The sequence below is a fragment of the Schistocerca cancellata genome, chromosome 1 (genome assembly GCF_023864275.1).
Source record: "Schistocerca cancellata isolate TAMUIC-IGC-003103 chromosome 1, iqSchCanc2.1, whole genome shotgun sequence".
Classification (NCBI taxonomy): Eukaryota; Metazoa; Arthropoda; class Insecta; order Orthoptera; family Acrididae; genus Schistocerca; species Schistocerca cancellata.
The window spans coordinates 473942707-473956122 of NC_064626.1; the positions used below are offsets into that span (position 1 = coordinate 473942707).

Genomic DNA, 13416 nt, shown 5'->3' on the forward strand with positions numbered 1-13416 from the left:
TAGAATGTAGAGGGAGTGAGCTTTCTGCTCTTACAAGCCTTGCTGCTTATGTTCCAGTCTTTGCAGGATCTCTACAGAGCAATGAGTATAGTGACAAATGTTGAACATTTTTTTAAAGGGCGAAATTCCCATCATTGAAGAGTCTTCCTCTGAACTGCATCCTACACCAACAAATCAAAATGGTATTTTTGCAATTCATGAGTACTATGCAGATACCTGTCTGATGGGTTACTGAAAAGTCAGTTCCAATAGAGCAATATAAACAAAGATGATGTAACTTACCAAACGAAAGCGTTGGCATTTTTGATAGACACACAAACAAACACAAACACACACACAAAATTCAAGCTTTCGCGACCAACAGTTGCTTCGTCAGGAAAGAGGGAAGGAGAGGGAAAAACGAAAGGATGTGGGTTTTAAGGGAGAGGGTAAGGAGTCATTCCAGTCCCGGGAGCGGAAAGACTTACCTTAGGGGGGAAAAAAGGACGGGTATACACTCGCGCGCACACACACATATCCATATATGTCGTGTGTGTGTGTGTGTGTGTGTGTGTGTGTGTGTGTGTGTGTGTGTGTGTGCGCGCGCACACGCGCGCAAGTGTATACCTGTCCTTTTTTCCCCCCCTAAGGTAAGTCTTTCCGCTCCCGGGATTGGAATGACTCCTTACCCTCTCCCTTAAAACCCACATCCTTTCATCTTTCCCTCTTTCCTGACAAAGCAATCGTTGGTTGCAAAAGCTTGAATTTTGTGTGTGTGTGTTTGTGTTTGTATCAACATGCCAACGCTTTCGTTTGGTAGGTTACATCATCTTTGTTTTTCACACGTGCAATGTTTCCCTATATATATATATATATATATATATATATATATATTTAAAAAGAAAGATGATGAGACTTACCAAACAAAAGCGCTGGCTGGTCGATAGACACACAAACAAACACAAACATACACACAAAAATCTAAAAAATCTAGCTTTCGCAACCAACGGTTGCCTCGTCAGGAAAGAGGGAAGGAGAAGGAAAGACAAAAGGATATGGGTTTTAAGGGAGAGGGTAAGGAGTCATTCCAATCCCGGGAGCGGAAAGACTTACCTTAGGGGGAAAAAAGGACAGGTATACACTCGCACACACACACATATCCATCCGCATATACACAGACACAAGCAGACATTTGTGACAAATGTCTGCTTGTGTCTGTGTATATGCGGATGGATATGTGTGTGTGTGTGCGAGTGTATACCTGTCCTTTTTTCCCCCTAAGGTAAGTCTTTCCGCTCCCGGGATTGGAATGACTCCTTACCCTCTCCCTTAAAACCCATATCCTTTTGTCTTTCCTTCTCCTTCCCTCTTTCCTGACGAGGCAACCGTTGGTTGCGAAAGCTAGATTTTTGTGTGTATGTTTGTGTTTGTTTGTGTGTCTATCGACCAGCCAGCGCTTTTGTTTGGTAAGTCTCATCATCTTTCTTTTTAAATATATTTTTCCCACGTGGAATGTTTCCCTCTATTATATATATATATATATATATATATATATATATATATATATATATATATATATATATATATATATATATATGTGTGTGTCCAATTTATCTTGACCATCCTAAATAACTTTTTGTCCAAACGCAAATTACAGAATGATTCAAACAAATGTTCTTTAGCTGTCAGGGGGACATCAGTCAGCATGATTGCCTTCATTCCTTCATTATAGCTTTGTTTTTTACAAAAATATGGACAGCGGATGACTTTTTTAAATGACACCCTGAATTTTTTATTCGGTAATTCATTTCCTCTCTTAAAGACTTATTCAAAAATGTACCACAGTGCACCATTCACTGAAACACAACATTATTAATTACATAACACAACATTGACATTGATCCTCCAGGCACGTAGGTACTCGGGGCAATGGAACACATCAACGTGTTGACATTGACAGAGGACAAATGTAGACATAAGTAGAGTGCACACCTGTCGTTCCGTCAATCATCATCAGTTGTGTGAGTAGAATGTACACCAATGAAGAGAAGGTGGAAATGCTACTCATGTATGGGGAATGTAAGTTAGCAGAACAGTAATTGCAATACTGTTTTCTTATGTACAGTAGTTTAGTCCTTTTAAATACTTTAAATACTGTTGTATAGAGTAGGCATACAGTAAAGGCTGTCCGTCCTACAAACTGCATTGACATAACGTTTCTTTTATTGTTGTTGTTGTTGAAGGTAGGCGAAATGCTACACAGGCAGCGGAACTGCATAGAGAGCGATATGCTGACAAGAACCCACCTTCTCGACGTATGTTTTCTTGTCTTGTTGCGAAGCTTCAGGAAACAGGAAGTTTCAACCCACGACAACGCAGTTGTCGTACCTCTCGCGGGGACGAAGCTGTCGAAGTGCCTGTTCTCACTTCCGTTGCTATGAATCCATATGTGAGCAGATGACAGCTTGAACACGAGATTGGCATTCCTAAAACCAGTATTCTTACACATCACCGGTTCCATCCTTACCATGTACACCTACATCAAGAATTGCATGGGGATGATTTCCAGAATTGTTTACAGTTCTGTCAGTGGGCACAGCAGCAGATCCTTGCCAACCCGAACTTCTTCTCCAATGTTCTATTTACCGATGAATGTTCCTTCTCAAACAAAGGACAGGTAAATACAAGGAACATGCATTATTGGTCCAGCGACAACCCGCGATGGTTTAGACAGGTGGAACATCAGCGTCAATGGAGAGTTAATGTGTGGTGTGGGATGCTTTGTACTCCAATTATTGGCCCTTATTTCATCAATGGTAGTCTAAACTGCAGAGCCTATGCTAACTTCCTCAGACGAATTCTTCCTCCTCTTCTGGATGAAGTGCCATTAAGAACCAGAATGCTTATGTGGTATCAACAAGATGGATGTCCAGCATATAATGCCCTATGTGCACATCGTGTTCTGAACCGAAAGTATCCTGGCGGATGGATTGGTTGAGGAGGAACATTTACTTGGCGTGCTAGGTCTCCTGATTTAAATCCTCTGGACTTTTGTTTGGGGATGCATTAAAGACGTTGTCTATCGCGATATTCCAATAACTCCAGAGGATGTGCTGGAACGTATTGTTCTTGCTTGTAATTCTCTTCAGCAGGCAATCCTGGAAGCAGTAAATACCTTTGAATGTTCTACTCCTAGGCAATGGTACAGTAGAGTCAAAATCAATTATGTGTTATGTTTTCACTTGGTTTTAATTTGTTTTCTGACAACTCCAGCAAATGGTTGAGATTGTGATCCCAGGCTCAAAGTCAATGTTGCTCTTACTTTTCATCCTATTCTTCTTCTTCCACTCTGAATCTTTCTGCGTGTGAATTTAGTTATTTTTATTTATCTCTAATAACGTTTAAACATTTGAAAATGCTGATCTATTGGTTAGAAAACAAAAGATGAAATAATCTATTTATATTGACTGTGCAGTGGGGTCAACAATGCAGTTTTTTGTTATGAGGTGTTTTGGATGGCAGTTGTTCTTATTGTACTATGGACAAAATAACATGGATGATAATTTGAACAAAAGCAGGGATTATTAGTAAAACAAAATTCAAGCAAAATAGGAAATAGAAATAATGAATGCAATAACACGGACAAAAACGTAAGATGATGAAATGGAAGCAATTAAATCGAAGTTAACGTATAACAACATTGAAAATCACATGAAGTGGAATTCGATGTGGAAAAAGACTGATAGGAAGAAAAATGAGAGCAAGTATGATGTGATAAATGAATAGAAAAAATAATATGTAAACCAATTAACTGAATAAAAATAATGATCAGAATCATTTCAATAAAGATTTAAAAAAAAAAAAAAAAAAAAAAAAAAAAAAAAAAAAAAAAAAAAAAAAAAAAAAACTCCAACATTCAAACCCACTTCCTTTTGCATATGAAATCAGTATCTTAACCATTACAGTATTCAATCAGTGTGTAAATTGTTACCATTTTTACAGCTATGGCACATATTTTGATACTCGGATACTCATTAATCAAAATCTACATGATAATTCCCATTGACCTAGAGTCCTGAAATTTGTTAGGCAGCAACCTTTCATGATATAAATAAAGGGGAAAAATCAGAAAATTGTTAATTTGTGATTATGTCACACAAAAAAAAAAAAAAAATTTCTTGTGTCATTTGTTATCCGACTTCAGAATTAAAATTATCGAAAGTCTTGGAATTCCCAGGACCGATATTGTACCAGGAGCAATGTCGATAACAGGAAAAAATCGTCAGGATTCTCAATACATCTGTGACAGGTGGACTGTCTACATGTATAAGTTTGTACACAGGATTCTCAGTGTGGGGAAGCTACATGCACCTGGCCATCTACCCACCCCCCACTCCCCGCCCCCCGGTTTTTAATTGTTGGGCATTCGTTGAATGTCTCGACCGGTGAAATGCATTGTCTAACCAACGCAAGTCACCATTTCACCTTATTTACGTATTTATTTATTTTTTTCATCATTCTTTTATTGTTTTCAGTTGTTAATCTTTCCGCATTTTCGTTAGCTTCTCTCATCATCTTTGAATGCTTTTATCAATAGTTTTGTTTAATTCAGTGTATTTTGTTATCTCTGTTTCGTCATTTGCTTGAAATTCTTGCTTTCTGTTTTATTTTTCATACCTTTAACTTCTTTCATGGTTATATTATTTCATTTGTTAACTAACTGCTCATTTTATCTACAGCATGTAGCTGTGACTTCTTACGATGTGGAACTTGTTGCTGATTTTCATGTCGAATGCCTCCCATTCTTACTCAATTGCTCATAGTCTACGTATCTGGCCTTCTGCCTGAATTTGTTTCTTTCTAGCTTTGTATCAGTTTTTACTCTGTTTCTTGCAAATTTATGGTCACTTGTGAATAAAGTGTTGTTGAGGACCTTTTCAGTCTTCGAAATTTCTATATTATAAATTGCAGTCAGTTTCATTTTAAATTCATTAGGTCCTTGCCAGATCCGATTTTTATTTGTTTTCATCTGGAAGAATGTGTTAGACAAATTTGGTATTCTTCTTGTACTAACGTGTGACCTCCCATCATTTTTTTCCATCACACCCGAATTTGCAATTGAAGAATCATTTGTCAGTTTTTGTCAAGTTTTACTGTTAAACTTACATTGTTTTTAATTTGCTTGTTTACAATAGAGGCTACTCCTCAACTTCGTTCCTTCTCTGTTCCTCTGTAGGTCATGACCTACCTTATATTTAATTATCTCCTCCCCTCCCTCCATCCCCCCTCCCCTCCCCCCCCCCCCCACCCCCCATCTCCCTCCCTCATCCCTCTTTTTTTTATACACTTCTGACAACCCGACAAAATTCCAGTCAACTATATTTCATGACCCTTTCACACCCACTGACCTATGTTTTGATCCTAAAGTACTGCAATTTATTTTCCCAAAATTAAAAACAATAGACTTGGTAAAGCAATTAACAGGCCTAAACATAGCTGCGTTCTCCCTGTTATCTAAAGCCATTACTCAAGCTTCTTCAGTCCTCTAATCACAATATTCTTTCACCTGAGCCAGAATATTGGCATCCAAGGAACTTGCATGTGATGGTAGGGTTTCAACTTGCATGTGATGGTAGGGTTTCAACTTGCATGTGATAGTAGGGTTTCAACTTGCATGTGTTGGTAGGGTTTCTGACAAACCTGCTCACAAGCCTATGATAGCTGTAAGAGTTTTGTGAGATGCATGATAAATGCAAGACCTTGGCAGAGCTATGCTCACTGAAGTTTCTTCCCAGACCTAAGAGCTTGTGTTTCTCAGAGCCTGTGATCAACACGGCCAATTCACATGCAGGTAATCTGCCAGCATAACACTGAAATCGTAGTCTTTGGCAGTGGGTTACCTGTAATTCATTTAGGCACGAGGAGAGCAGATTGCGACACATCATACTGTTTGCAACACAAATTGATGAGCTGGTCACCCAAGTTTGTTTCCCAAAAAGTGATCCATCAAGATTGTTAACATATTAGTACTAACAGTTGGATGACGTGAATGCCTGGATGGACAGTAAAATCTGCCCTGGTTATTGTCTCAGTTGTCGTTCAGGAAGGCACCTTATGGATTGCCCATCTTTGATTTTCTTCATATTTATAGAATTTGAAGGTCAGTACCCAGACTTCAGTTTCCTATAGCAGTATTATGCACATCTCAGAATACAAAAATTTCAGCAGCTTTGAAGATTCGAAAATTTCCAAACACTATTAATCACAAAAAATTTGTAGCATTTTAACAGAGCCACCAGTAGCTGAAAGTCGTAATGTGCAAGCCGGAAAAAGTAGCATCTATTTTCGGCGAAATTTGCTTGTATTTTTAGGGAAATTAGCTTTTTTTGTGTAAATGATGTAGATGAAAAGATTGCTATGCTACATGAGTGAAGACGGAGAGAGCCGTAGTTCTATGAAATTTATAGTTCTATGAAGTTTACTGTTAGAAGAAGTGGTGATTACAAACTTTTTGACTGGATTGTTTGCTTTTGCAAAAAGTTAAACACCTTTTTGTTCCGAAATGGCCTTTGTTTTCTTCGTTTGCCACTATTTAAGCTTTCAAGAATGATCATAGCATGATCAATCACTTCACTTATTTCAAAATAAGAAAACAAAGAGCAATGCACAACACAAGCCATTCGGGGATGGCTAGCGCGCAATTGCTTGTTGGGATTAGCAGAGAATTGTTAATGACGTAGTTCAGGACCGACCTCTAGTGGTATTCAATGTGACCACAGTTCAAAACATCCGCCACCTAATTTGCTATGTTAAAATTGTCCACATTATACAATCTTTTGAGCTTGAGCTAACAAACAAGTGTAAGCGTCTCTTTGTTGTAAAATGCTAGATCCCACGGCTGAGTTCTAATATGTTGCATTACACGGTGTGTATCCTGAATAGACCATTCAACCATCCACAGTTGGCATGGCATCAGATCATTGAGTGCATTGATATTTCGAAGCGTTCATACACATTTTATTTTGCAAACACGTTCTTACACCCATTACCGTCTGAAACTGGACTTTGCTAGATGGTGTACAATACCAGTAACTGAAAACTATTTACATTTTTTATATTTATATGCAGAAAAAAAGCTATTTCAAACTATCTCTGATAAAATAGTTCATCTGGATACAATTCACTGTGAAGTAGCATCTTAATTTTGAGGCAGAATTCACATTTATCACAAAATATGAATTTCTCCAGTCTCTATCTTGTAATCACAAAGTTGCTGTTTCCATTCTTACCAGTAATAATTTTTTTACTTTATTACCATATTTATTATCAAATGGAGAGGTCATATAACAAATATTGAATCATAATCTTTAATAAAAATACCACCTTTTTATTTTTAGTTACTATTTGCATGAAAATTTGAAGAGTCACAGCAAATTAAAATTTGGTACAAAAATGTGAAACATCAAATAGAAAATAAGGCGTTTCACATGTCATTTTCATCAGATTAATAACTAACCCTTTAACTCAAGCTACCTCATTTTGACAGAAACTTAAAATCCTAAGTATACTTAGGCAACTTAAGGAGAGATCTTCAGAAAAATAAAAAAACTTGCTTATATCCATCTGATAATTAAGTGTCTGGCTGCTGGAGAGCATCTGGTACTACATTTGTAACCTGGCTGTCACTTTTTGGTTGAGGTGGTTGCCACTTGACATCATCTTTATTGTGTGCAGCTTTGGATATGTGACAGCAAAATGCGGGCTGTCCAGACACTCTCTCTCCTGTATTGTTGTTTAGGCAGTGCTTTCAAATAAGGATGGCTGTAGTGATCCTGAGTTTGACATTAAATTTAGCAGCTCAGAAAGAGAAGAAGACTGTGATTGTACTTCATTAGAGACTGAAAGTGATGACAGTTGATCAGCTGAGTGACCAATGCTTGCCAGTGGTACGAGATAAATACCTCCACTGTGCTTCAAGTTTTAGGATATTTTCATCAAAGCCCAGCAGGATTTTATTATTGGTGATCTTCAGAACTTCGTAACTCATTATTTTGAGCTTTAAAAGCTGTCTTTATTTGTCTGTATGTGTTTTCATTCATTATAAAATTTTTTCATTAATTAAAAAAATATTATTTTTTGAAGCATAATTTGGAAACAAAAAGTTACGGGGTTAAAAATGAAAAGATGTTTTTTTGTTAAGAAATTATGATTCAGTATTTTGTTAATTAACATTTACATCTGATTATTAATATAGAATTCGTATAAAAACTTCAAAAAGCGCTTGCTGTTAGTGTGAATCAAAGTGACAGTTTTGAAAATACAAGACTTATAAGCTACACATTCCCTGCCAGCGCTCTTAGAATGTTCAAAACTTCTTGTACTTAACAGCATTCAGAAACCCTCAAAGGTCTTTTTTATATATATATATATATATATATATATAAGTGCATTGTACTTCTTTAGGAAATTGATGTCTGAGTACAGATATTCAAATCCAAAAAGTATGAAGCAACAACTATTTATAAATGCATTATGTTACCAAAAATAATGTTACTCCAATCCGAATTGCAGTTGTGAAGTGTCCACATCGGTCCATCTGATGTATTGGCATCTGATGTGAGTGTTTCTACTAACACCCACATAACAGTACTGTTTCACGTAGACATTTTAGTTATAAGACATCAAAAAATATGCTGTAGAACATTTGTTCAATCTTTTTACAGTAGCAAATAGGACAGGAATTGGTCTGGGTCTTTGCAATATGCTACGAAATTGGCCTTGGAAAAGCTGTTCAAATTGTAACTGTAAGTCAGTCAATCCACAACTGATATATATTACTAGGAAATAAATTCCCTAAATCCATTTAGTATGCTGAACAACTTCATACTGTTTCTGATAAGCAATGTGCTCAGTTCCAACAATGTTAAGTGTTGCGGTGCAGTCAGAACGTGTTGTTGCTTGAAGTCTCCAGACACACCATTGAATATGTCCTTGTGACATTATAACAAAGTAAAACCATCCAAGAAGAATGAAAATCTACATCTATTATCTCTAAGACACTAAGTGATTCACACAGTTGAACGCAAATGCATGCTGTACAGACACTCAGGCATTCTTATCAGGTATTGTGGAGGTCTTCTGTTGTTAATCAGATCAAGAACAGTGAAGAAATGTTCGATTGAGAGATAATATGATTATCTTTTCATTCTGCGTTGCTATGTAAAGCCCCTGATCACGTGACTGCATGATATTTACTTAAGAGTGGTGTAGGCATAACAGAACCCCACCAGGCATCTTTGAGATGTGTTAGATCAGTTTGTTGAAAAATTTTGTAACAACTCTTTACCCTGCTGGTGAGAAAATGTCACCTTAGAATGTGACAACAAATACATCAAATCATCACATAATATAGTTTTGATGTAAACTGTTGCCAGTGGGTGATGGTCTCGCATTTCACTCTCTCACCACACAATCCAACACAGAACTTTCTAGAGTATCCTTTGTATCTTATTTTGAGAAGTTTGGAAAGTATGTTTACACTTTTTACATGAAATAATCATGATGGTAATACTACAGTGTGTGTGTGTGTGTGTGTGTGTGTGTGTGTGTGTGTGTGTGTGTGCGTGTGCGTACACACGCTCAACTTGGGCACTTTTGGATGCACACATACTTATTTCTTTCTACCTGATTGTGGTAATAGAAACTATTGACATGTGTTTTGTGAGTGGGACTGAAATTTCACACACAATCTTGCCATATCATTGACACCAGTCTCTCAAAGATGTTGGAAGCCTTTGAGCTCTACAAGGAACCTCTGTTTATTCCACAGCATTCTCTTTTTTGTGACTGCAGACACTATTTGTATGTTTTGCGTGGCAGCAGACATCACTGTGCCTATAGCGCACTTCTTGGTAGGTTCTGAGATACTTTTTATATCTATTATATGTCCTGTTAGTTACCTTACATGTTTTTAATAGCTTGTGGTTTTTTTAGAAGCTTGATATATAAATTGTGTGAAGTCTTACAATATTATTACATAATATTATTCTTTTTAATAGATCTGGAGCACTTGCACATCTGGAGCCCAACAACATAGTATCTGACCAAATGTCATTTTCAAATGATCTTGGAGATGGATCAATGACTGGTCAGGTTGGCACCGCACTATATGTTTCCCCAGAATTAGGGAGTGCAGGTGGCAAAGTAGTTTACAATCAGGTATGTGTGATGGTGCAGATTAAATTGTTATGTTACAAGGATTTAGGTAAAAGTTTATTAGGAGCTGACCACACACTTTTCAAGAAAAGGTATTCAGATAGCACTACCAGTCTAAAAAATTTGTTGACAATATAAATTATTTAATTAGCAACATATTTCAAGGATAGATCTCATCATCATGCTAGAATGGCAGTAGAAACATCTAACACAAGTTTCTTTGTGTAGTCTTGGCATGTGGTGTGGTCACCCTGTGTAGAAAGAGAAAGATAACTTAATAACAAATGATGACATTTTGTATGTTAGTCTTCTGTTCACATGAAAAGTTTTTAAGTAATCCTCACTTTGTTTTGTGGCATGTCCGTCTTTGTGTGATTTGTTGAGGTACCTAAATTTCTGTGGCTCTTTTGATCTTGGTATTAAATGTAACTCGAAACACAGTGTCACAAGACAAATCGTCAGTGCAGGACTTTGAAATGGTGGTCAAAACAAAAGGAAATGGAATTACTCATCCATGGCCAAAAGTGGAAAAATGAGGTCCTAAATGAAATGATGGAGTTTAAGAATTCGCATTTCTTCAACAGTTTCAACTCAGTACCCTTAAAGTAGGAAATATTAGAAAATATGTAACTTTAAGATTATATCGGAGTCAAGGTCCCACCTTTGTAATTCTTAAAATAAATTTTTTGTACTCTCATGTGTAGTAGAAAATTGTCACAGTCACTTATTTTTTTAACATGTTTTGTTGACTAACATCAGCGGTATGACAGCAAGGCACTCAGAAGACATTGCAAGTGACTGACAACAACAGGATCGACATATCAGTAGTCAAATCAAAATAAGCGTTGTTTTGACAGCCATCCAGTTTTCTGGACTTTGTGATTAAACGTACACTCTGGGTAGTTATGTGTGAGCATGTAACATTTGCATTGGATCTGTCATTCAAATTCAGCATTACATTTTTCTAATTCTTGTAGATAATTACAGTTGCTGTTGTAAAAGTTCTCAGGGTCCATCTATCCTGTACCACAGTCATGTACGAACTTGATTTCATCGGACTACTACTTCCTGCATGTTGGTGCTGAAAGACAATTCTTAACTACTCTGAACAATGACAATCATATAACCCAACAAACATTGAAACATTTCAAGCAACCTATACCTTCAGATTATGCAAGTTCAAAGGCAGTCTCTCTGTCAGTGTTCCTCTTCCTCTAAGGAGTTCACTGCACCTTCCACATGTACTGTGAAAGCACCACTCGTCATCCACAGCCAACAACCCTTTTTATTTCATTGTTGGTTTTGGCCACTGCATGCCCATATATTGACCTTACCATCTGGATATACAGATACGAAGGTATACACAGTTAGCATAGTTAACATAGAACACTACCACCTGTGGCTATTGTAAGAAACCACAGTGGAACATGATCGAATGAACATACGTTATACGACAACTTGTGGTTTATCTTGTGACATTGTGTTTCTAACAAAATCCAAGAAATTTTTCATCCAGGAAAAACACGGAAAATTTTTAGAATTCTTGGAATTTTTCATTGTTTTTGTTTTCTGTTAAATTTTTGTGGTTTCAACTGGTAAGAACTGATACTTTAGCAAAGAATTTTACCTTATCCCACTACTGCAGAATAATACTGCAGCAATAAAACATAAAGAAGGGGAATAAACTAAAATAAAACTTAAGTTGCAAAGGAAATGTGCCGTTTACAACAAGAAAACAGTCACACACTATTGTCTACTAACAGCAAAATGTGTCAAAGGCTTTAGCACAAAGACTATGCAATATTTCATAACAACAAAGTGCTTCCGATGAGCATGACATCACAATGGTTTACATTAAGTTCGTTTGAGCAGTTGCCAATGGGCTCATGCGCACGCAAAGTTGAGTCCCTTATGAACAGCACATTCTTCTGCTTCTGGCTACTTGAAGTAGGGCTGTTAACTGTATCAGCATTAGCAATAAGTAGCAGGCTTTACCCAGAGCAAAATTTTCTGGTGTGCCCAAGCTGCAAGATTTGAGCCTGCACAGAGCAGTCTGAGCTACAGTGGGGGATACAGGTAGTCTCCACATAACCCGTGTTTACATTTATTGATTTTGCTGTTTCCTCTTTGTTTACAGCTTTTATGTCAAAAGACAACAAAATGGATTTCTGTGGCCTGGAGCTATCAAGTGAATTTAAATACATTCACACAATTATGAAAGGCTGAAATATGTTATTAGTTTCAGTTTTCTGATTTTATTTTATTTCCAGGTTTTTGGCAGTCAGGCATTAATTGCCTTGCAGACCAATGAAGTTATTTTCGTCAATTTTCTAAAGAAATTTAGCTTTTATTAATCTTTTCCACATTCACAGTCAATTTATTTGAAACACTGTTGGCTGGTGTCAACTATTTCAAGTGCACGTTTTTATCTTCTGGCATGTATAGCATTACGCCATAATAAAGAACCAAACATGAGATAACAGGGTACTGGGGCGCCAAGAAAATTTGCATCCCCAAAACCACACTGAAAAGCTTAACATCAGGTTGTGCCCTACTCCTTTGTGAATCTGGGCATATGAATGTGCACTTTAAGCTGAATTACGCATTTTGGTATTGTTTACGAAATTCCTATGCTTTTGGAGTGTCCTCTGATGTCCTGTTTCATTTATAACATAATATAAGAGATTTTAATGCTGTATACATACAAACATGCAGGCTTCCTGCATCATCGTAGCTGTGCACGTGCAATAATGCCTGTTTTCAGGCACTCTTTGACAACTGCCGAAATGGATTCTAACAGGTAACAAGAAAGTGTAATGAATAGTGGCTTGAAAATCATTACTTTCAAAGTAATTTTCTTTTTATGCAACATGAATTACGTTACTTGCACATAATTGCTTTGAATTTCTTAAATCACTGAGAGTTTGATTTTTATTTAAAGCTTAACACTTCGAGGGCAAGCCACTTAGAAGAATTTAGAGTCAAAAGACCAGACATGTATGAAATTACTTGAAATTTTACAAGCACATTTGTCTTATGTATCATAAAGTAGAAAACACACAAAAAAGACCAGTATTGTATATGAAAGCTTAGCTTTTCTTTTAGCTACACAATGCATATTAATTTGAACCATTAACTTTTCCTATTTGTGTGTTCACACTACTAAACAGAGATGTTGCAATTGACTGATTACATCACGTGTCCTATGCTCTATCTGATATC

The 13416-nt window shown here is 36.8% G+C and overlaps 1 protein-coding gene across 1 annotated transcript in view; it reads left to right on the forward strand.

The window, feature by feature from the left end:
• The window catches only part of LOC126177132 (eIF-2-alpha kinase GCN2), a 317728-nt gene that overhangs the window by 212872 nt on the left and 91440 nt on the right, over positions 1-13416 (forward strand). Inside the window, exon 18 of the mRNA XM_049924405.1 lies at positions 10038-10197. Within this exon, the coding sequence (XP_049780362.1) occupies positions 10038-10197 (160 nt within the window). The remainder of the gene's footprint in view (positions 1-10037; positions 10198-13416) is intronic.